We start from the raw sequence: 26,130 nt of genomic DNA, 5'->3' as shown, positions 1-26,130 counted from the left end.
GACGCAGTGAAGAAACAGATCACCGGGCAAACTTTGTACGCACCTTCACAAGTAATCCCCCCAACGTAAACAAAATCCTTAAAAAAACATTTCAACATTCTCGAACAAAGCGAGCGCCTCGCCAATATGTTCACTACTCCCCCTCACGTATTCTACAGACGACCGAAAAACATTCGAAACATTCTCGTACACTCAACAACACATTAACCACCTGGGGTTGGGTTGCCGACCCTGCACCAAAAGTAGATGCCAGGTCTGCAAACATATGCAAACAACAAGCTGTGCACTAAGCACAGCATCAGCCTCTAAATCGAAAATCAATGGCGTCTTTAATCTGGACTCCTACAACGTTATCTACCTCCTAGAATGCGATGTGTGTAGTATGCAGTACATTAGGCAGACGGTGAACCCTCTACGAATTCACTTTAATTACTACCGCGCTCATGCCCTGTCTCTACCTAACCTCCCCTTGTCAAAACACATTAATGACAAAAAACACCCACTTGAAGCATTTAAATTAAGTCTTACAGGGTGGGTTCAACAACACCCGGGAACGGGAGCAACGCGAGTCGTACTTTATTTATAATTTTGGAACAATTGCCCAAGACATTAATGAGAACCTGGGCGCTTTGTTTTATATTTGTATATGTTTATATTTTTTATATTTGTTTTTTATTTGTTTTATTGTTCATTTGGTTAAGTGCTAATACATCAACTCCTGTTTTATGAATTACTCTCCACCCTTTTTGTTATTTGATGACTGGTCGTCTACTGTGCTGATACCCTTTTTTCGTTGCTGATACCCTCTTTTGATTTCTGTGTATTCTGTTCGGTTACAGACATTGCTTATATTGATGTTTTTGTTCATCTATGACTTGATGTTCAATTTAGTTCTTCGTTTTATGTTCTTAATGACTTGATGATTTGATGTTCAATTTAGTTCCTCGTTTTCTGTCACTGCCGTCTGAACAGGAGAGGAGAACTCCGTCAAGCGGATAGCCGCTTTTTTTCTCCCCTCCTCCATCAAATTGTATTTGATATGGTGGAAATAAAGCATTATTATTATTATTATTATTATTATTATTATATTATATACGCCCCTTTCCATTTCAGAACTGACCTTCGAGTGCCGGCTTGACAAGCCTGGGCCGTTCCTCCTCCTTCGCAAGCTTTTTCCCATACGCGTACACCGATGTCTTCATCGGACACCGCGCTCTTACCTGACCCCGTTCAGCCATCTTGACGAGAGCGGCGCAATCAAAGAACCGTAAGCACGCCCGCCATTTATAGTGGCCCCGCGCGACGATTCTTCCCCAAAGTCGCCTGCGCTTCCGGCCTTTTCTTTTGCTTTTTTGTTTGTTGCTTCTGCGGGAGTGTGTGCATGTGAGCGCATCTAGACCCGACGTGCGTCTAGTTGAATTCCACTCTGCCCGCCTTGACTCATCCTGCCAAAGGAGTTGCACATGGTGGAAGTCCCCCTGCCCCCCTCCGTTTGCTTCGTTGTATTTTGTTTACTCGTTTACGTGGACAACATTTCAGTGCATCTCAAGTGTATGCTTTCCTTCGGCCACTGTTCGTCGCCATACACTTTACTAGCTGACCGCTGTGTTAGCGCCCGCATATGTCGGTGGTGGGCGACGACATTACCCTTCCCTCTCCTGTTGCTTTTGTGTTTTTTGTTAATATTTTCTCTTCCTTGGGCCGTTCTTCCTCCTGCATCGTCTGCTTGTATTGGCTCATGTGTCGAACACCTGTGCAGATAAAGACCCTTTAAGAAGAGAATTAAGAACCAAGTAACTTCAGTCTTGAAAAAAGACAGGCTCTGTCCGAAATAAACATTAAGATGGTTTCAAAATGGGCTAGTTGGTAGTTAACATGGTCAAACATAATAGCGCTTTTGAAAAAACGGGAAAAAACTGGGACGACACAAACTCTCGTGCGCAAACTGTCAACTCAAGTTTTATTGGTATCAACACACATATACGAGGGTCGTTCAATAAAGATTTCCCCTGACTCACTTCCTTTGGACGGAGAGCAACTAAACTTTGCAGATTTATTAGTCCTTCTCTACATAGGTGCCACCCAAGGACACACACTTCTCCCATTTTTTTATGCAAGAGTAAAAACCTCGCTCGCAGAGGTCAACAGGTAGCTCCAAAAACCATGTTGTGACTTCAGAAATCAGAGTCTCATCATCTGGAAAATGCTTGCCCTTCAAATATGACTTCATTGTTAGAAAGAGCTGGCAGTCTGATGGTGCGAGGTCGGGTGAATAAGGGGGATGCGGTAGAATTTCAAAGCCGCAGCAGCGTGCTTCCATCTGGGCAACATGAGAGTTGTGAACTGAGGCACTGTCTTGCAGAAGGCGGACGCCATTGGTGAGCATGCCACGTCTCTTGCTTTTGATGGCCTCCCGCAATTTTTGCCGCAGTGAAGCATAGTATGCCCCAGTAAGCGTGGCACTTTTCGCTAGCAAATCCACCAAGACTACTCCGTGCTGGTCCCAAAAGACTGTGAGCATGACCTTGCCCGCCTAGGGCTGGGCGCGTGCCTTCTTTGGAGGCGGTGAGTCCAAGTGCTTCGATTGCACCGACTGGACTTTAGTCTCCGGATCATAGTAATGGACTCAGCTTTCATACTGTGCAATCAGTCTGTTGAAAAAGTCCTCCTGGTTTCCATAGCACATGGTCAAAAGAGCCTGGGTGCATTCGGCTCGTTTCTGCTTTCGGAAAGGTGTGAGCAGCCGGGGAACCCAGCGAGCGGATACCTAACGCATGTGAAGATGGTTCTGAATGATTTTTTCCACGTACCTCACACTAATCTTAATATTTTGGGCTAGGTCTCGAACGGTTACGCGGCGATTTTCTAAAATGGCGGCCTCCACTGGCTGGATGGTGTGTTCATCGTTAGCGGAGTGAGGTCGCCCTGCAATCGGAGCCATTTCCACCAAAGTCCGACCACATTTGAATGGACAATGCCAGTTCATTACTACATCACATGATGGGGAATCCTCCCCATAAACCTGTTTTGCCTCATCGAACGTCTCCCTTGGAGTGCGGCCTTTCAAGTACAGGAACTTGATTACTGCTCTGCATTCCACTGCATCCATTATCACACTTCACACCACTTCAGCACCTGTGAAAGGAAGACCGTTATTCGTTGAGAGTTGCACATTGGCGCGTGACCTATAGGGACTTAAGTCATTCCACATGTGCAGTTTCAGCATCCTGCAATAAGTAGAAGTGAGTCAGGGGAAATCTTTATTGAACGCCCCTCGTATAAGCTTCACGTCTTAACATAAATCACCAAAAAAACGGAGTTAAGTAGCAGTTTTTCAATCACGTCAACAAGCATCAAAAAAAGAGATTTTGTCCCAGCTGATTTGATTACAATCGTTCACACTGATCCAAGAGTTGCCTTCCCTGTTTGGAAAGCAAAACTGATGGGTCACTTACAAAGGTCCCTTTTTCCGATTCCATGCAGTAGGCTTCCCACAGCTCCCTGATTGTCTTATCTCCGGATTTTAGCAGAACTGTTGTCTGTTGGAAGTGGGGTTTGCAGCTATCGCACCTGGCGCCGTGCGCCGCCAGATTTCCTGGTGAGTTAATCTGGCGACAGTTGCGGTTGTGCTCCTTTAGTCTTTCATTTAGGCATCTGCCCGTCTGGCCCACATATGCTCGGCCGCAAGATAGTGGTATCTTGTAGACCACCCCTTGGTGGTCTACAAGGGGTGGTCTACAAGGGATGAGTAGTTTCCCCGAATTTTCACTTTGAAGTTCGATGCAGTGCTGGAAGCCGTTACTGATGTCATCATCTGTGAGCAGACTTTGCAACGTGATTTATTACATGGATGACAGCCGATCGACATACTTGTGCTTGTTTTAGAGGAAGTGAGAATGTCACTGAGGTTTTTGCCACGGCGATAGACGACCCGGGGAGCTTGTTGAAAAATGTGTTTGAGTCGATCACTTTGCATGAGAATGACATGGTGTTTTTTCAAAATTCCCGCGACGTTTGGAACCGATGCTGAGTGGGTTAGTACCAGGTTGATATGCGAGTGATGGGATGGTTGGTGCTTTGCTTTGAGGAGTGCCTCACGGTCAAGAAGGCCTGCGCGTTCTAGAGCGTCGTTTATTAATTGCGCAGGATATTTTCGTTTAGTCAGGGCGTTTCGGAGGTTAGTACAGTTTCTTTCGAAGTCGCGCTCGTCAGAACATATCCGTTTAAAGCGGACGGCTTGTCCATATGTGATGCTAGTCTTCCAGTGTTTAAGGTGGCTGCTTTCGAAATGTAAGTATTGTGGTCTGTCACTGGGTTTCCGGTATAAATCTGTGCTAAGTTTGCCATTCTTTATTGAAACTGTTACATCTAGAAAACTAATTGTGGTTGCTGAGTAAGAATGAGAGAAAGTAATGGCCTCATGCGCGTTATTAAAACTAGAGATGAATGATAGAAGTTCAGCTTCACCATGCTCCCAGATAAGAAAAATGTCGTCAATGAATCTTGTAGTAGAAGGGTTTAAATGGGTGCGTAGCAAGAAACTTGTCTTCTAATACACCCATAAATATGTTGGCGTAGTTGGGACCAATCCGTGTGCCCATCGATGTCCCGTTTATCTGGACATAATGTCTATTATCAAATTCGAAGTTGTTAAGTTCGAGTATTAATTTCAAAAGTATGGCTAGCGTGGGACCATCCACGTTAGAATCAAAGTCTTGCTTCTCAAAAGCCTCCACAGCTGACCGGATGCCGTCTAAATGGGGAATGTTAGTATAAAGCGACGCAACATCAAGGGTTACAAGCAAAGCACCATGGGGGATGCTGATGTCGGCTATCTCGGCTAAGAAGTGTGTTGTGTCCTTTATGAAGGACTGAAATGTTGCAGGAATTTTGTTGATAAGGGTGTCAACGTAGCTTGACAGTCTTTCAGTCACGGTTCCTATTCCGGAAATGATCGGTCGGCCAGGGTTGTTGGGTTTGTGAATTTTGGGCAATAAGTAAAACCTGCCTGGTACAGGGCTTAGTGGAATTATTGAATTTACTGTACTTTTATCAAGTTTGTTGCTGAGAATGAGATCGGACAAAGTTTTTTCCAAATCGGTTTTAAACTGAGCAGTTGGATCGCTGTCTAGGAGACGGTAAAATGAAGTATCTGCAAGCTGCCTTTCGGCTTCAGCGACATAATCGGTTTTGTTCATCACCACGATGGCACCACCCTTGTCAGCCGGCTTGATAACAATGTCACTTTGAGAAGCTAGTCTTTTTATTGCTGCGGTTTCTTTTCCAGAAAGGTTGCGACGGAAATTCTTTTTAGTGTTGTATGCCTCTAGCACATCCTTTTGAACTGCCTTAATGTAGATGTCAAGGCAGTTTTCTCTCTGAGTAGGGGGGGTCCAGTTGTTTTGCGACGGCAAATTTTCATCTCGTTTCGGATCTTGGGGACGGTCATGGAAGTGTTCTTTAAGTCTCATATTGCGGGCAAAATTTTCTGTCTTTGAACAGTTGAAACTCATTAAACCCACCGGACGCGGGGCAGAAATTTAGACCATGTGACAGGGCACTCTCGTCATCAGGAGTCAAGGTGAAGTTTGATAGATTGATAACTGAGTTTTGCAAGAGAGATGGCAGTGGCAGCAGAGGCTGGCACTGCGTGGAGGGAAATATTTTGTCGCGCGAAAGCTTTTTTGATTTGATGGCATTTATCTCGGCCCACTTCTTGTCTTTGTAGACTTCAAGGGCGGTTAGTTCTTCGGAAGACAGATTAGAGTGGTTGAGCAATTGCTTCTCTGTATTTGTTAGTGAATTTAGGGTTGATCGGTGGTGATCGAGAACAACACGCGTAAATCCCAAAGCAGCCGTTGCTGAAATGTTTTCCCACTTTGCAGCGTTGCTGACGGACAGTTTTGACGTTGCTGGATTGACATTTACGCGGAGACCACGCGGAGCAGTTGAGGATGCTACATAACTTTCTAAAGTGTTAACATGAAGTTGCGAACGAATACGTTTTTCAACAACTTTTCTAATGCGTAGGAATTTGTCTGAGTATATGGGACAAAAACTGGCGTCAGGAAGCGAATTTGTTAGTCAACAGGCGGGTTTTCTTACGGTGTTTGGGCGTTTCTTTCGTAGGTTGTAGCTGTCCTCGGTCGAGGCATGGTCGGCTGAAGCTGGAACGGACGTAGCGTTGGTCCTGGAAGCTTTTGCTCTAGAAGTGGAGGCTCCAGAGCCCAGAGTGTTGCGATCCTGAGGGTTGGAACATGGCGTAGTTTTATCCCGAGGGCCACGATGTCGGGGTTTGGAAACACTAGCACCAAAGTCCCGAGAGCCGGAGCTTTGGGCGTCGAAAACTCCAAGGTTTGAAGTATGAGGGTCACAAGCTGATATTCTGGGAGCAGTAATGGCACAATCGGAAGGAAGCAGAGCTGAGTCAGCGGGACTAGAGGTGCTAGAAGCATGGTCATCATCAGCAGGAATGCCGGTTGCTGAAACATCAGGAGCAGGAGAGCACGAAGCAGGAGCGTCGGGAACGATGGTGTCGAGAGCGCAATCGTCAAGGGCAAGAGCATCGGTAGCTGGGACGTCGAGGGCCCGAGGTGCGGGAGCAGCAGCATCGGGAGAAGCCGCATCGGGAGAAGCAGCGTCGGGAGAAGCAGCGTCGGGAGAAGCAGCGTCGGGAGAAGCAGCGTCGGGAGAAGCAGCGCCAGGAAAAGCAGCGTCGGGAGAAGCAGCGCCGGGAGGAGCAGCAACGCCGGGAAGAGCAGCTCCGAGAACAGCAGTGCCGTGAGCAGCAACAACGGGAGCAGTAGCGCCGGGAGCAAGGACGTCGGCAAGACATCAGTAACGGCTTCCAGCACTGCATCGAACTTCAAAGTGAAAATTCGGGGAAACTACTCATGTGATACCAGAAACGTAATCTACATGCTCGAATGCTCAGTCTGCGAAATTCAGTATATTGGCCAAACAGAAACACCATTCAGATATCGTTTCAATAATCACAAAGCTCATTGCAAGACAGTGCCTAGCCTTCCTATCTCTAAACATGTGAACAACACTAAGCACCCTTTCGAAAAAATTCAAGTAACTTTACTGGAATCAGGCTTCAAGACCCATCATGAACGCGAAGTTCGTGAATCATTTTTTATACACAAATTTAATACTGTTTCTTGCGGTCTCAATGAAAATGTTGGGAAGCTGACTTGTCTATCATCATAACCGCAACACTTCATAGTATCATGCCGTGTTTCATCTACACTGATCATTTTTGTCCTCTTTTTACTGTTAGCGCCGCTTTTTTTCTTTTTTAGTAAATGGCTTATCTCTGAAATAGGACCGCATCTTAGTACCATACCCTTTCACAAGAGGCGTTGTTTAATCAAAAGTGGTATTCACCTGTGTCCTCGTGTCTGATGATTTTATTATATTTTTTATTATTTTGTTGTTGTTGCTGTTCGCCTTTTTCTTGTGCATTTCAGCTACGACCAAAACATTTTTGTATTATTTACATTTTTTTCACAATGTGATTGCAGTTATACTCCACGATGATTTAGTAATTTTTGACTGTGCTTTCTTTACTACATTTATCATTCACTGGCGATTCATACTGAGCTGTTTGCCGCTGCGATGCGCCAATCAGAATGTTCCCTCCCCGCGTACATTCCCTTATAAACTGTGTCTTATGCCTGTACCCCATCACTCTGACGAAGGCCAGACCCTGGTCGAAACGTTAGAATAAAGTTGTTGTTTTTCTACCGTGTGTCAACCGAATTACGTTTATATATATATATATATATATATATATATATTGTCCCAGTTCTTAGTTTTTCGCTCAGTGCTTTCTGGCAAGAGACCTTTAAAGGGAAGCTGCACCACGGTTTGATCATTCGGAAATTTTTAACGATTGAATACTATGTGAGCTGTAGGCTAAACGCGCAAAATTTTTTGCGCTGACATCCTAAAATGTGACGTAATCGACGATTAATTTTTCAGCTTCGTCTCGCTCCACCAGACAAGTCCAAAGAAGCTCAGTGTGATCTCATACAGGATACAGTTTGTATTTCCGCTGCCGTCAATCAAGCATTTATGTGCATTGTTAGATGCTGCGAAAGAAAACCCGGTGTTCTTTGCCTTTGGTGGCGTTGGTTTTTAGCTCCTTCAAAACATGCGCCCATGCGTTGGAAATGTACACATACATTCGATGAAGTTATCATGCGCCTCCAAACAGAGCATCGCGAAAAAGATTTCGCATGCTTTACCTTGAAGTTTCACTGTTTCGACACGTTTTAGTGCCTTTAGAGCCTTTACAGCTGAGCTTTGAATACTGCTTTCATTGGCTGAACTGTTTGAGAAAATGTTCACCGCTGTTCATAATATATGCGTACTAGACGCCTCTAAACATTTTGCCGCTCTGTCTGCTATTTGCCTCGCATATTTTGCAGAGGATCACTACGGGATACGAAAGTATGCGGCACCTCCGCTAATGTTGCAGGCTTAGAACGTAAATATACGAAGTAGGCACACTACGAAGCCGATGTATGTGAAGTGTACGCAGCGATAAATTCCGTAGCTGATTTAGAACGAGAAAGAAATGGCCAAAGCCTGCTACGAGTCGTCGCATGAAAAATGGTTGATAAGGGTAGAACTGATCATATTCAGCCTCTGTTAATTAATAAAGCTTCTATGCAATGCGAAATCCCATGCACGCTAGTGCAAGGCTGTAGTTGAAAGAACGAGCGCAAAGTAGACATAAGGACACCGCAGAATCGTTAGAATATTTCTGGTTTGATGCGGCTTAACGTCGAACCAGGAATTGTGTCATGAGGGACGCCTTGTGGAGAGATCCGGATAATCAACACCACTTGGGTTTCTTTAACGTCCACTGACATCGCACAGTACATGGATTTCTTGCATTCGGCCTGCATCGAAATGCGGTAGCTCAGCTCAGCATCGAACCCACGTCGTTCGGGTCAGTCGCCGAGTGCTATAACAACTGAACTACCAAGGAGCCGACTATAGAATTAGGATTAGCAGTGGCGAGCGTCGCTCTTCTATGCCTTGTCCTCAGTCTAGTTAGCGCTGGTTTATTCCTCATACCGAGCCATTCTGGACAAAAGCATTCTTAAGCGGGAAACAACTTATGAACGCAATTTTTTTCATGTAATGTAAGATTTCACGATAAAAATTAATATCCGCAGATTACACGATGGCACTCTTACATTTTATTCTCCAATAACGTTTTTGGTTTCGACAAAATCGTTCCCATTTGGTTTTCTAAGGCGGTCTTAACTGTTCGATGTGATCGATGGAAGCACTTTAAAACAAAGATTCTGTAGATATCAGATTAATGGAACATAACGTCCAAGATTTCCTTTAGAGTATATTATCTCCGATTTTCAAAATTTTTGGCCCAGAACGTTGGACATGTGTCAGCAAGAATTCAGGGCACCAGAAACACTGAAGGGGGAAAGGAATAAGCCTTTGAGCTGACGCGTGTTGGTTCTAAACTCTGTGTTTTATTCTTGTTTCTCCTGTTGACGGTCATTATGCGCGGGCTACAAAATGCCTTCTGGGCAAACAGGGTACAAGGACACCCCTCTGGACAGATTTCCAGCAAAGTGGCCGAAATCTCAAGTAACAAAACATAACTGCCAACACTAGGCGCAAGCTAACCTAAGTTCGCCGTTGCTCAGCGAGGCCGCGCTACGCGCCTTCTGCATGGATTCGCCTTCATCAGTGGCAGGCACACAGCCTTCTGCTGCTTCCACGTCAAAGCAAGCTTTCGCGGCTACGCACTTGCCCGTCCTCGCGCTCCACGGCTTGTGACATGGACTGCTCAATCTCCTCCGTGCCTCTCGAACTGCCTCAATGAACTGTGCGCGTGGCTGCAGTTGCGTCTCCCCGTCTAAAGTCAACTGTGCCGGCTGAGCCCCTGACACATCGTCAGATGCCTCAAGAAACTGCGCCTGTGGAACCAGCCGTGGTTTCTTTACCAAGGATACCGGTACTGACTGCACTGACTAAGCCCCGGCCACGTCAACAGAAACCCCTGGTGAGTAGCGCCACAGGTGCACTTCTACCGACTCCATCAACCCTACATTGCACTTTGACATAACTGCCATCCCGCCCCGTTATGTTCAAGCCGCTATTGATCACGTTCTGGGCTCGTCTAACTGCTGTGAATTTGTCGTTCATTGCCCTTCCAACACTATCGCGGTGAACCTACCATCCTCAGAGGCCGCTAAGAAAGTATGCACTGTTACGCAGATCCCGTGGACTCAGTAAACATGTCCCCGTACAAATAAATTACGCATCCGCGCTTAACACCCTCTGATGCGTCGCCTACCACGTGGACAGCAGTACCCTCCTGAGGAAGTGACAACAATTATCAGCTGTTGAACACACTCAGTACTCCAAGTCCGGCCTATGGGGTGCAGGGGCGCGTACTTCGTCACCCTTCAAGGCCCATATACTCTACCAGACTACATGACCTACTACGCCGCGATTGTCAAGCCGCGGTACTTTCGTCCACGCCCTATCTTCTGTTCTCATTGTCATAAAGAAGGGTATATGCAAAACACCTCTCCCAATCGTGCAGCAGTGGCCGATATGGACGAGACAGCAGGCCTTTACGCCCTTTGCAAACTGCCAGGTGTCGACATTCGTTCTCCTGCTTGTCCGAAGAAGAAGGCAAAGAAGTTGAATAAGGCATCTGGGAGCATTGGTATCAGCACAAGCAATCGCTTCGCTGCTCTAGCGTGTGTTGAAGGCGACTTCACCGTGCTTCCTACACCTGACCCCCCAACTCTCAACCTGCCTGCTCAACAACTTTCTTACACACAAGCTGTACACCGTCGAGAAAGCAAGCCCGCATGAACACATAAGGCCACGGACATCATCACAGATGATGACACTACTCTCGAGAATGCCATCGCAGAGGCTCGTAGCCGTTTAGAGGAACTCAAAAAGCTCCGAGAACAGCCGAGGCCGCAGTCATCTCGGAGAAACACAACAAACGAGCTACCTCCTCATAAAGCGTCTCCAAATAGCACTGAGCCACATACAGGCCGCGACGTCCTTTTAAATGAGCACACCCCGGCAGTGGATAAAATATTGGCGCGCATGAAGCAGTTGACCACCCTGATCATTGAAGCTCTTCGACCTCACCTCTGGTAGTGAAGTGCAAGTGCTGAGGATTTGCTAATAATTCATCTGAAGTGAACAACCGCCTCTGCGGCGGTAAACTCAAGACCAGGACCTTGCTTCTTGAAGAGCACACATCCCCTCCTCGACTCTCTGGTTTCGGCGCGTACCATTTTCCTTCCATCCTTCATCGCCGCTCTATCACTTTCACCGTCCAACCCGGCAAATCTGCAATTCATGTTCATCGTTCTGTTCCCCGTACACCGGTATGTCTTTCACGGTGGTGTAATACTCGCCAAGAGGTCCTTAGCCTTCTCGTAAAACCTGCACATACACCGCGGATACTCCATCTTTCTATGGCCGTCCGGGAACAGCATCTCCCAACCTGGGTTGGTTTCGTTTCCCACGGAATAACTACTAGGCCACCACTATTTTGGCTGGCGGAGACTTCAACGCGCTCACACTTCGTGGAGCTACCGTTTGAATTCCTGCCGTGGTGCACACATTAATGGCACCTTTCGAGATAATTCATTTAAACTGCTAAATCAACAGCAAAATTGAACGCGCCCACAGTGTCGTCCGTATTCCCCTGATTTGCCCTGCCGTTTAGGCCCCGGCAACCCTCGTTAGACGGTTTAACCAGACACTTGGTGCAGTTATCGCTGTGGTATTTTAATCTGAATCACACCTTCGCGTCTCCGGCAAATACAGCGCAGCGTGCCCTTTACTTCATGTGTTTCCGTACGCGCAGATAATCGGTTGTCCACTTTCAACCCATCTACTATTCTGTCTGCACTCTTGGCTCTTTTGTCGACTCACACATTCTCCACTACTGTAAATGAAGATGATTTGAACCCCGGACATGCACCTTCTTCATCTCTGGGCTCATCGTCGCCGGGCGAATCACTAGGCTTCCCGTAATCCTGATCACCCTTCAGCCCTTTCAGCTCTTCAACGGGTTACTGCATGTGCCCGGCGCTATTCAAAGCTGCTTAGCAGACAGCGCTGGGCTGCATGGTGTGCCCGCCTCTCCTCTACACATGGTAATCGACTTCTTTGGCGGGTATTTCAAGCCATAGAACGAACTTCTCAAGTTGTTGAATATACCGAAAGGATTCCCTAGGCTCTGCATATGATTGAAGCTTCAGTTGCACAACAGGCAGCCGGTCACTTTTTCTCACATCAGTGCAGCGTTCCTACCCCATCTCCCATATTATCGATTTATTGGACGTACATCACGAATCTCCCATAGTCATCTTGTTCGCACGGTGATCGCTGCTGACATCACAAAGGCATATGACAACGTCCTTCGCTCTGCAATTCTTGGCACCCTTCAAGATCTCGGTCTCCCGCATCGGTTTCTACTCACAATTCGACTTATTGTTAACAAACAGAACGTTCAGTGTACAAGTCCGTGGGGAGCGTTTTGGTCACTTTACCTCCAACCGCGGCGTACCCCAGCGCTCCGTCCTCACCCCCTTATTATTTAACGTAACTTTAATATCTCTTGCCCGAGCCCTAGAGAAAATGTCTTCTGAACGCGCTCTTGCGTATGCCGACGACGTAACCTCGAGGTCCTGTCGTACAGATCCGTCGGAGCAGCGGGCGCTCCATCAAGCGCTGGATGCCTTAACATCCCGGCTGCCCCCTTTGAATATGACCCTTTCGTGTAATAAACCACGTTTTATTAGCATTTTAAACAGATGTCGCTTAGGGTAAGCAACCCCTCTTACATTCATGGTAGATAATTCTCAAATTCCTCAAGTAGAAAGTGTGCGTGTTCTAGGTTTCCTACTTCATACTTCTGGGACTGGAACTCCGTGTCTAAACGTGACCAGTAAATCGGCTCACGCTGCTCTCGTTCTGATTCGACGCGTAGCTATGCGTTCTGGCCGAGCGCGTTTTGATACTGGCCCTCAGCTCGTGCGCTCCATCCTCAAGTTGCAGATACCGTACCAGGCTCAATTTCATCGCCTCTCCCTCACCCGTCGACAGTGGGACTCCCTTGAATCAATCAATCGTGAGGATATGTGCGCCATAACTTATCTTCCTCGCATCCCGCCAATACCCATTCTGCAAGAGAACGCTCAATTTAATACGTTAAGTGAAATTGTCTACCAGCGTGAGGCAAGCAGACTACACAAGGTGCCGCTTCAACTAAATCGGTTACAGACTCTTCCTTCATGGTCATGGTGTCAACTCAAAGACAATCGCTCCTCTGCTTCGCCGCGTATATCAACCTCGCATCTACCTTCGTGGTTCGTACTATACTCCAATGCATCACACACACCTTTGCAGGGAGTTACCGCAGTTTAGAATCCCTCCCATCCTCATGTTAACTCCCGCGCTACATATAGCGCGGATACTTTCTCTCCCTTGCCTTGGAGCTTCGAGCGATACACAGTGGAAATGTTTCCCTTCCACTCGTGCTCAATTTCGATATTGTTCACATCCACACTTACTACCTTGCCGCCCTTAGGTAGCTTAAGGTTGTCTGACACACATCACATATTACACAATTCATTCACCAATTTTGCACAAATTACCCCTGTCCTGTGCGTATCAACTGAGTTCGAGGCCATGCTCATGATCCGCAGTATAATCATGGGGATAAAATTACACACCTTGACACCTCAGATATCCTTCTGCATCCCCTCTTCCACCAGATATGTTCGTGTCCCATGTTTCCGAAAAACAGGCTTTGCTCCTGAGAAGACGCACTCTAATTGCTCCGTGTTCGTACCCTCTCCCCTTTAGTCTCACTCGGGAGGAGGACGTATATGTGCGCCGGAATCGGACAGGGACGGCTATGTCTCTTCCTGTGCGTCATCGGTAGCGTGACAGACGTTTAGAAGTGACTAACAAGTGTTCCCATTGTGGTGCTGCTCCCGACCAGTGTGACTAAAACTGTTGGTGTGGGCTGACCTCCCTACAGCCTCCGTCAGGCGACGATACCTATGGAAGGTAGGCCTGCAATGGGCCGTTGCACGCGAATACCGCAAGTTGACACATGATATTCGCTTTTTCGAGAACTTTTGTAACTTTTTAAACCACGCTTGTTTACTGTCCTTCTAGCTTTCTCTCCCTCGCTCATTATGCCTAAGGACAAACATCTCGAATAAAAACAAAAAAAGAAATACTGTATCAGATAGTATTTAGCTTGTAACGATAGTATGATGGGCTTGGCATCACCCCAACCATGACGACCGCTTCTCGCCTGCGACGCTTGTTCTTGCTGCAGCTGTCCATCTGCCTTTTCAGGTGCGACGCGCACTGCGACGACTGGAAGGATGCCGGAAGGCCCTCATGCATGCCGGCCTGGACGCCGGAACGGCGCGGTGCCCAACATGTGCGGCATCACTACATCACGCCCGCCACCCCCGCGTCAGCTACAGCGTTGCGCCAGTGCCCGGCACCACCGCCGGATAGAAACGCCCCCAGGCTATCACCGCTACTTCCGATGATGATTCACCAGCGATCAACCTCCTCCCCACCTGACCGATGTATATACGCGACACCAGCCACCGCCGCGCTCTATGGGCTTGGCAGCACCCCAACCATGACGACCGCTTCTCACCTGCGACGCTTGTTCTTGCTGCAGGTAAATTCTCAATACTGCTTTTTTGCGCGACGCACGCGGTATGCTGGTTTACTGGTGCTGCCAAGCCCAATGTGTTGCATTCATATTGCCTCTGATTGTTACCATGTCATAAAGCAGTTACTAATCTTGTCAGGCGATATTGAGCTAAACTCCGGTCCCCCTACTCTTCGTTCCGGTGAAAGTGGCATTTTCGAAGCACTCGACGAAATCCGAGCCGGCCAAGCCTCACTTCTCACAGAAATGAAGGCTATCCGCCTCAAGCTTTCCCAAAGTGACGAAGCATTTGAAGAAATTAAAAAATCGACTGGCAAAAATTGAAGCCGACTGTTCATCGATAACAGCTGTAAAGAAACAAGTGAACGATGTACAGGCGCTCTCCGAACAGAACTCTGAGCAGATTGCTGCTATTAAAAGCAGACTTGATGATTCGGACGACACGTCGCGCAGATCAAACCTGTTTTTTTTTTTGGCCATAAAGATGACGAACGGGAAACATGGGCGCAGTCAGAGGCCCTCATTATCCAACACTGCAGCGAGCAGTTAGACACCACTCTTGCTCCCCTAGATATCGAAAGAGCTCTCAGGCTGCGAAAGTGTGGGGCGGACCGAAACCGACCAATAATTGTTAATTTTAAGGTAAAAAAAAGTTCTTTCATGTTCCAAAAACTCAAAGGTACAAGTTACAGTATATCTGAGGACTACTGCCCAAGTACTCTTGCAGCTAGAAAGCGCCTTGTGGAATTCGCAAAGGCAAGGGAAGAAACCTAATTCAAACTCAGACACGACAAACTAACCATCGGAAAGAAAACTTATACTTTTGACCGCAGTAATCAGATGGTCGTCCCCCACCCTTTACGCACGTAGGAAACACTTGTCTTAAACCTAGCCGTTCTTACTTATCCTTTATATATACTAATATCAGAAGCCTTTTGCCTAAACATGATCCCCTCAGCAATATAATTCACACAACAGAGTCTAACCGTGTTGTTCTTACCGAGACATGGCTCACATCATCAATCACCGACTCTGAAATTCTCTCGCTTTCTTCCGATTTAAATATTTTGCGGCGAGATCGAATCGACAAGCGTGGGGGTGGCGTACTGATAGCAGCCCACCGAAAACTCCAATGCATCGAATTAAAAATGTCATCGCCCCTAGAAATTATGTTTATTTCCAATGCCTCTTACCCGCCTATAATAATCGGCGCCTGTTATCGCCCCCCCCCCCGCCCCCCCCCCCCCCCCGACGCCAACGCTTCCTTTGTCGCCGAATTCCACGCAGTTCTTCAATGCGTAACTGCAACGCACCGTCAGTCACCTATTCTGCTGTTCGGACACTTTAACTTTCCTGCTATTACCTGGTCTAATCTCGCCATAACACTATCAAAGAATAACATTGAAAGTGACTTCGTAAACACGTGTCTAACCTTTGGACTAACGCAAGTAGTCGCCCAACCAACACGTCATAGCAGCAATTCGTCTAATACACTCGATCTGATGCTTACCTCGGACACCGATAAGCTCTCTTCGCTCACATATTTACCAGGTCTTAGTGACCATTCCATCGTTCGCTGTTCCTTTCATTGCCATCTACCGGGTACACCAACAATAATGAAAACAATAACATTATATGACAAAGGAAACCATTCCGCAATCAACACTGCACTTCAGGAATTTTCCGCCTGGCTTCTTGAGGACTTTTCTAAACGTTCCACTGAGACTAACTGGTTACTTTTGAAGGATAAAATGCATGAGGTGATAAAGACGTACATACCCACTATCACTGTAACCGAAAAACAATCATCGCCATGGTTCAACCGCACGCTGAAACGTCTCAACAACAAAAAGAAAAGACTCTTTCGCTCTGCTAAACGAATTAACTACGGATGCTCATGGAAAAAGTATTACACTGCCGAAAAGGAGCTTGAGTCACTTGCTAACAAAACAAAGCGTATTTTCTATTCATCAGTTTTGCCAACCATGTTAAAGAATGACCCTAAAAAATTTTGCAGTACTATAAACCCTATACGCTCGCAACCATTACAATTACACGATCACTGCAATCGTCCGATTCCTGAAAGTCAAACAGCCGAAGAGTTAAACCATGCAATCAGTTCTGTTTTGACGCAAGAACCTGCTAACAATTTACCAGATTTTCCCCATTACGATCACACTGTTATGCCTGAGATCACTTTTAATCCTCGCGGTATTGTGAAAATCATTGACTCATTAAGGCTTTCATCTTCTGCAGGTGTCGATGACATTAACACCAAGGTACTAAAACATACGAAAAACACTGTCAGCGTGATTTTATGCCATATTTTCCAGCAATCATTGTCATCAGGAATGGTGCCGGAAGACTGGAAAGTAGCAAGGTTGTTCCAGTCCCGAAAAAAGGTCCTCCATATTTATGTTCTAGTTATCGTCCCATTTCACTAACTAGCGTTTGTTCAAAACTAATGGAGCATGTGCTTTACTCTCACATACTAAAATTCCTGATATCTATCACTTTTTTCATCCTAATCAGCATGGGTTTCGCAAAGGGCTATCATGTGATACTGAACTAGCTTTATTCATTAACGATATAAGCTCTAATCTCGATTTAAACATTACGGTCGACGCTCTCTTTTGGATTTTGAAAGGGCATTCGACAAGGTTCCCTATCAAAGACTTCTACTTAAACTTTCAAGCTTACACATTAACCCCCTTGTATTAGATTAGATACGCAATTTTCTCACTAACCTGAAACAATTTGTGCATGCTAATAAACTTTCGTCATCTTGCTCCCCGGTCCTTTCCGGTGTCCCCGAAGGCACTGTGCTTGGGCCTTTGCTTTTTCTAATCTATATTGACGACCTGCCTAATAATATCACTTCTCATATCCGCCTATTTGCAGACGACTGTGTAATCTACCGCCCCTTCCAAACACCTCTGACTCTCGCTTACTTGAAGACGACATTAAACGTGTTGAAGCCTGGTGCAACCTTGGTTAACGTCCTTAACCACTAATAAAACGTCATTGCTTTCTTTCCATCGGCGCCAAAACTATCAATGCTTCAAGTATGAAATAAGTGCATCTGAAATAGCATCTGTTCAATCGTATAAATATCTCGACATCACATTTTCTAACACACTTAATTGGTCAGCGCACATAACAATCATAACAAACGAAGCCAATCGCACTCTTGGCTTCCTCCGTAGGAACTTGCGACTCGCTTCTGCTTCAATTAAAACATTAACATATCTCACATTTCTCCGGCTGAAGTTGGAGTACGCATGCTCAGTCTGGGACCCTCATCAATCTAACCTTTCGAACACCCTGGAATTAGTTCAGAATCGCGCAGCTAGATTTATTTTTTCTGAGTACTCGTATCACACCAGCGTCACTGCACTTAAATCTGAGGCTAATCTTACTAATCTCGAGTCCAGACGTTGCATCTTTCGGCTCTGCCTCTTTCATAAATTTTATCACAGCCAACTTGATGTTTCAGCTATCCTGCCAGCTCATCGCTTATCAAGCCGTACCAACCATCCCAAAGCAGTTTACCCTCCCCCCGCACAGACTACAGCTCATCTTCGCTCATTCTTCGTGCGAACTGCTCGAGACTGGAACGGCCTGCCAATCGACTCTGTACACCACTCCGATCCACTGCACTTCAAGGCTGCCATCCAATCTCCCATTAGTGACACATTCAGCCCATCCCTCATGTAATACCCCATTCCTGGGGCATTTGAGGTACTGATAACAAATAAATAATAATAATAAATAAATAAATAAATAAATAAATTTAGCTTGTAGGTTTGTAAAAAACATCCCGTTTCTCCATAACAAAATTTCTGACTGATCGAGAGGGTCGTGCCGTTGTTCGGGAATCTTTCTTCCGAATACAATATTAGAACACAATAGAACACCAACTCGACCCACTCTCCGACCTTAATTTACCAACAATCTCTGCCAAACCAACCTAATTTACCCACTAATCTTCACTAATCCACCTTAATCTATTCACTAAATCCCCCTATTGCACTCTAATTGTTGTTTTCTGGGGTGCGGCTACATCTAAAATTGGGGGCGTCTTTTGGAATAATGAGAGTAGTGGCAACTTCGAAATCTTATCACATTTTCTCCTTTAAGATTGGCGTTACGATGGCGCCAAGGTTGCCTTGTTACTTTGAGAAAAAAGAACAGTAACAGCGCAGTTACCCCACTCGCTGAAAGATTATTACAGAAAAGATATTCCGGATTAGTTCTGCGAATTTCCGAAGATGTTCAGCCATTATTTCTTTGTTTTTATGCTAACTGCTGTGCTGAACCGGCTCGCACAGCTAGATCTCGGTGACGCCGGTGCCGTGCTTCTGTTTCGGGAGTTTTCACACCTGCATCTTGGCTGCACACTCGTTGTGCTCCACTCGGGCGGCGCGTCTTATTGTTCTTAGAGAGTGGGGAAATCGCACGGTGAAGTTTTTATTATCTGTGCTGTAATAACGCATTCATATTTATCGTAATGGTGCCCATTTTAAGAAGGCTGGATAACTGGGCGAGTTTGTACTGATACATCGTGGGAGGGAACAGCGCGAAACAAAACGACAGACAAAGCAACAGGACACAAAGACGAGCGCCGACTCGAAACAAAATTTTTTTTGAAAAACGAAAACATATATACATCACAATCACGTGAACAAACAGAGGAACGAGCATTGGTCTAGCGGAATCAAGACCGTCAAACGCACAGTATGCCACGTGGTGAACTCCGAACAAAAGCACACCTGAGAACCGAAATGAAGCAAGTCACGAATTATCTAAAAACGATACTTCTTTGGCAACTAATGCCAAAGAAGGCTGGCTGATACACTGTGATTCATTCTTCCGTATGAAATAAGCTTCCATAATCTCCCTTGTCAATTTATCCCGATGTCTAAACAAAATTTTAGTTTTTGTGACCAAAGGGCAGCACTTTTTCTGTTTTTCATCATTTTCCTTCCCACACTCGCGGCAATGATCTTTCAGATGAGAGTATCTGGTGTAGCTCTTGCTCACATTGAAGAAATATAGCCCTAAAAGATTTTACTGAGGAATGAATTGCTCATTTGCTTGATTTTATAAACGCGTTGATAAACTGAAAGTGCAAAATTTTTGTTCTGCTGAAGGCGATGAAAATATCCCAGTGCCACATTAAATAAATCGTGCTTTGTAGAATAATCTTCATCACATACTGAGTGGCACTATCTCTCGAAAAACTACAAGGCTGCAGAAGGTCCATAACCTCTACAAAAATTGATGTGATGACCTTATTGCATTCAGAAGCTTGATGAACCCACTTCCAAAGAAATTGTTGCATCCAGATATTCATAGCAGCCGTTGTAAAGCACGCATGAAAAGAGTTAAAAAAATTGTTTGCAGTATTCCAATCCCAACACAACGTCGGTATCGTCGCGCGCCATATCCGTGCCTCATTCCGTATTCTCCGCAAATTCTTGACGCCATCGCCGCTTCTCCCGCTTCATTCGCGGCGCGACAGTTTTAAAAATTTATGTGCAATTAACATCGACTTTATATGCGATCCAAGAGCAAATAGATAGTAGCGTCTCAATATGTTGAAAACTGGGGTGCGGCCCCCTATTGACATCCCACGTAGCAATAGCCGTCTGAGAATCATATTGTCGACCAGGAATATAGAAATTTTTCTTTTAGCATGTTGTGGTTTAACGAATCAATCATTTTCGCGAAGTCAATGAATATGAGTGCTTCTTGGGACCCAGAATATGTAAAATTCCTAACTATGCGTGCAAAGTTCGAAACAGGGGTGTTTTAGAATACCCTTTGTTCAACACAACTTGGTAGGGTGAGAGAATACTATGCATTTCCAAGTAGCTGTGAAGTCTAACATCTAGCTGTTATTCGGGGTCGTTGTTTAAGAACGATGATATCGTCAGCGACCTGCACTTAAGAATGTTTTGTTTGTCTTTCGGCTTATATAGGAAAAGAACTTTTGATACCTTCATTTTTGCCTGAAAAACGGCAGTAAGGAAAACAGAACTGTCAGGGTGAGCACGAGCACTAAATGTTCTTTCTATGACTATGTTTGCGCTGTGAGAACAAAATGTTGTTAATTTCCTCTAGAAGCATTACACATGGCAATTATTGTTGAAATTACCTGATCTGCCGCTGTAGCACAAACAGAAAATGGTCTAATTACCAGGCTCTGGTTGGTTTCACCGTGTACCAAAAAACAATTTGGCGTCTTCAAAAAAACTCGCCCACCAACGCATCTTGCTACGCTCTAGTTGCCAAGGAAATAGAGCCCAATTTTCGCAGTTGCGCAGGCGAGCGATCAATAGGGTTTTCATGAGGCGCTATTAGAAATTCAAGCAAGCTTCCTGAATAGAACATGCAGGTCTTCGAGTCAATACTTTTGCATTGATGGGCCCTAAATGCCCAGGACTCGGCAATCGGCCATTGATAATTCATGAGGGAGCAAGAAAACAAACCTCGAACACGGAGCACAGAATGAGCAGTGCTCGGGTAGCATTGGGGCAGAAAACAAAAATTGAAAAACTTCCCAGCATTTAGGTAAAGAAATCCTTTTTTGAAGACATCAGAATGAGTCCCTCAGTGCACTTTTTAAAAAGGGAGGTGCAGGTCGTTGAATTCCAACATGTGGGGCAAAGTACCCGGGAATACCTCCAGCAAGCAGGCGGTGAATAGCATTGCCAAGACCATGTCTCCCTTCTTTACACCTTTCCGTTTTTGGAATTTTTATTGCTGACTTTATGGAGAGCTATAGTAGCTGTGCAATCGTTATAAATATCTTCCAATATTATCACATAACACTCTTCCAAATCATGATTCCTCAATGCCTGCATGACAACTGTGGTTTCCACTGAGTCAAATGCTTTCTGGTAATCGATGAAGGCTATACATGTATATATGGTTTGGTTATATTCAGACTGATAGTGTGAATGTGGTCTATTGTCGAGTATCCTTTACGAAGGGCTGCCTGATCATTTGGTTGACTGAAGTCTTAGGTTGTCCTTACTCTATTAGCGATTACCTTAGTCAATACCTTCTAGGCAACGGACAGTAAGCAGATCGGTGTGTAATTCTTCAAGTCCCTGACGTCTGCTTTCTTATGAATTAAGATAATATTATTGTTCTTTCAAGGTTCTGGTACTCTCGAGGTCACAAGGCATTGCGTGTACAAGGTGGCTAGTTTTTCTAGCACAATCTCTCCTCTGTCCTTCTCACAAATCTGATTGTTCTTGATCCTCACCAGCTGCTTTCCCCCTTTGCATTGTTCCTAAGGCTTTCTTTACTTCATCCTTCGTTACTGGCGGGATGTTCCATTTCTCTGCTCGACTGCCTCTCTCAGTAACTTGATGATTACATTCGCTACTATATAGATTTGTGTACAGCTCTTCGGCTACTTTAACGGTCTTATACATATTGCTAATGACATTGCCCTCTTTGTCTTTTAGCGTATACATCGGATTTTTACATATGCCCAGTTTCCTCTCCACTGAATTTAGGCTACCTCCGTTCCTTAGATCATGCTCCATTTTCTCCATGTTAAAGAGTCTTACATTGGCTACCTTGAGCTAATTTATTAACTTCGATAGCTCTGCTAGTTCTATTCTGTCTGTGGAGTTAGACGTCTTCATGCTTTGGCGTTTCTTAATCAGATCTTTAGTCTCCTGGGATAGCTTGGTGGTTTCCTGTCAAACCATTCCGCCACCTACTTGTGCGGCGCACTCTGTAACTCGCACAATGTATTGTTTCAATACTACGGTCGTATTCTTCATTTAAAGCGCAAAATCTGTTCTGCAGCGATATTGTGAATTCCTCTACCTTCCCTCATAATGCTAACTCATTAAACCTTTTCGCTTCACTAGTTTCCTCCGTTCCCTCTTCAAATCAAAGCTAATACGAGACCTTACCATTCTCTGGTCGCTATAACGGACCTTACCGAGGACCTCCAGATTCTCTTCGCTGCCAGGGTGAGCGCACAGTATGAAGTGTACTTCATTATTAGTCTCACCAGTGGGGCTGTTCTGCTGCAACTTCCTGTTTGCTCGTTTGCGGAAGAAGGCATTCATGTTTCGTAAATTATTCATATCTGCGAAATCTACTAATTACTCTCTCCTAGTATTCCTATATTCTATGCCATAGTCAGCTACCGCCTGGTCTTCAGCCTGCGTTTTACCTATCTTCGCATTAAACTCGCGCATCAGTACAGCGTACTGTGATTTTACTTTGGCCATTGCTGATTCCACATCCTCATAGAAGCTTTCAACTATCTGGTCATCATGGCTTGATGCAGGCGCGTAGGCTGGCACCACCTTCAGCTTGTACCTCTTATTAAGCGTAATTACGTTAGCTTCCACTCTCTCGCTTCAATACTATAAAATTCATCGATGTTACCAGCTATATCCTGATTTATAAGGAAACCTACGGGGGATACCTTGGGCAGCGACAACTGCCTTCTCCGCATCACGCTTTTGGCGTAGGCAGCCCGCAAAAAAATGGGAAAAGGCCAGAATAACCGACTGGCAGGAATTTCGGACTCATGATATCCCTCCCGTACTCTTCTCCGACGGCTATGCGGAGTGATCAACACAGGCCACCAACATACAGAAACAACACATGCGAACACTTCACACCACCGACGAAATCCCCGCAGTGGAAATCACCTCCTGCATTTCTGGGAGGCGCGCCGGAGCTTAACAAAACTGTGGAAGAAGCAAAATACGAATCGCAAGCTTGGAGCTCGCATTCCACAAATTACGGAGCAGGCTGCGGCATATGGCCCACAGGTCACAGACACCAATTGGATAGAGCGTTGCAACTCAGCAGTGCGTCAGATAAGCTCGAAGGAGCCTTGGCGTCTCTTACGCAGCCTCATGGACCCTTCTCAAACGAAAAGCGAGACGTAAAAACAGCTCCGGTGGGCTGTGCACGGGTACCAACCTGTCCGGAAATGTCATATCTGGTTTGATATGAAAAAATCCAGATATGAACAAATAGGGAATTGGGCATATAAGGTCTTATATGAATATACGGGAGTATATAGCCTGATATGCGCAATTCCCTATATACCATTATCTTAATTGAACTCATATAAGGAAATATATGTACATATGGTCATATATGTCCTGATATGCCCTGTTCCCTATATAGCCATATCATGACTGAACTCATATATGATAATATATGAATATATCTGGCATATGTGGCCTGATATGCCCAATTCCCTATATATTCATATCATGATTGAACTCATATAAGGATATATCTGGCATATATGGCCTGATATGCCCAATTCCTTATATATCCATATCATGATTGAACTCATATATGGATATATCTGGCATATATGGCCTGATATGCCCCATTCCCTATATATCCATATCATGATTGAACTCATATATGGATATATCTGGCATATATAGCCTGATATGCTCAATTCCCTATATAATCATATATGGATTGAACTGATATATGGAAATATATGTATATATGGTCCTTATATAGCCAGATATGTCCTATCCTTATATTACCATATCTGATGGAGCCCATATATGGGATTTCTACATATGGTCTTTATATACCCAGATATGGCTATATACGGATTTGGCCGTATCTGCGAACAGTCATATACGGATGAATTGTAGTGAATTACAATTAACGCGCCTGAACTATTATGAATGCGCCTCAGGTTGCCTCGATGGCAGACGAAGAAGTTGACGACGAAGTGTGCCGGCGCGCGCGGCTCCAGCTCTCTGGCTGTGTAGACTGACTGTGATTTTGCTGCCGTCCGCTCAGCTGTTTGGTGAACTGTACAGCTGAGGTCACTAGTACGCGAACCCCCTTTCAATATATATATATATATATATATATATATTGTTACGAAGCAGATCAAGAAGAAGCGGGCTGTTGCGCGAGACGGAGCGCTCGCGCTAGGCCCGCAGCCGTTAAAATCATATTCCATCGGTTATCATGTCGTTCTGTTCCCTGGCTTGCCACCACGTATCATGGCCATATGGGCCATATATGGCCAAATATAGATAAATCTGTATATGTCCATATTTGGCTGGAGCTTATATATGGAGCTAGTTCTATATACGAACATATACTGACAGATCTGCACATAAGCTTATATACTTTTGGTTAAATGTTGAGGGAAATTTTCCCCTAAGGTGGAGAAGACTTCCATTAAGGTATTAATTACTTATTCGCATCCATCCAAGCACAGTCATACACCATGTCCCCAGATCAGGACGAATCTTTTTACGAAAGAGCAAAAGTTGCTGTGGAAGCTGTGTCGGGTCCTTTTGTAGCCGTGTGACTGCTTGGCGGAATGAAAATGAGTGATTACTCCCTTATTAAAACCTTATAAGCTTTCATATGGAAATATATAATAAATGGCAGCCTATGTATATGTGCCCTCATACGGCGAGATCTACCGAAGGAGACGGTACAAAAAAAATTGAAGAAATCCAACGATTTGCGGCGCGCTTCATCAGCTATCTCTGCAAGCACCTAGGCTCCCCTTCTCCAATGTTGCAGGCTGCTACTTTAGAACCACACCAGCATCACATCCAGTAAAACTATTCTCATTCAAGTTCTGTACTGCTCGCTCTCAGTGACTGCCTGCAACAGCGACGCGGCCTTCTATCACATTAGCCAATAAAGAGTGAACCTGGGGCGTGGCGTCTCCAAACAGTGATGGACGGCGGCAAAACAAAAGATGTAATGAAATTAGTTACAACCATTGCAGAATGCTGTCAAACATATGCCGTTATCGCCACATGCAGACGTAAGCGACTGTGCAGTACGTCCTTACCGCTACTACTTCAGATATGTAATACAGCTTAAATTTTTGACGCAGATTTTTATTTTAAAAATTTGAGAGATACGTTGGTGCTATGTAGGGGGGTTATACAGGATGGTTAACATTATGTAAGCGATAAACCTGATTTATTAGACGATTAATTAACTAACATTAACTAATGGACATTTTATTTTGATTCTAAGGGGCAATATTATGTTGCGAAATTAAAGGCCGTCATTGTAAAAGGTGAGCCCAGTTTCTAACTTTTTTTTTAATTGGTATAGGGGTTTGAAATATCGAGAGCCAGATTTTGCGCATTTCAAAGCTCGCTGAGTTGGTTTACCCGCGTTGAAAATGCATAAAACTGTCGGTCACATTTTTATGCATCAAACACGGACACCGTTTGTGTATTTTATGATGTAGAAAAAGTTTCTTTGAATTCGGCGACAATACGACGCGCAGCGACGCTTTTATGAATATGCGAAGCGGACAAAGCAATTCACTGAGCTTGCAAGTGTGTATGTTCAGTATTTCGAACCACATTAACGATTACGAAAATTTAAAA

At 45.1% G+C, this 26,130-nt stretch overlaps 1 protein-coding gene across 1 annotated transcript in view; it reads right to left on the bottom strand.

Annotated features, from left to right (window-relative positions):
• Positions 1 to 6,101: 6,101 nt before the first annotated feature.
• LOC149361470 (uncharacterized) overlaps positions 6,102 to 26,130 on the bottom strand; it is a 441,205-nt gene continuing 421,176 nt past the window's right edge. Inside the window, exon 3 of the mRNA XM_089568088.1 lies at positions 6,102 to 6,688. Within this exon, the coding sequence (XP_089424214.1) occupies positions 6,102 to 6,688 (587 nt within the window). The remainder of the gene's footprint in view (positions 6,689 to 26,130) is intronic.

Source organism: Amblyomma mixtum, chromosome 2 (assembly GCF_055824585.1).
Source record: "Amblyomma mixtum isolate Tamu chromosome 2, ASM5582458v1, whole genome shotgun sequence".
NCBI classification, from domain to species: Eukaryota; Metazoa; Arthropoda; class Arachnida; order Ixodida; family Ixodidae; genus Amblyomma; species Amblyomma mixtum.
The sequence above is the reverse complement of the archived record's forward strand: the minus strand, read 5'-3'. Positions and strand labels throughout refer to the sequence as shown.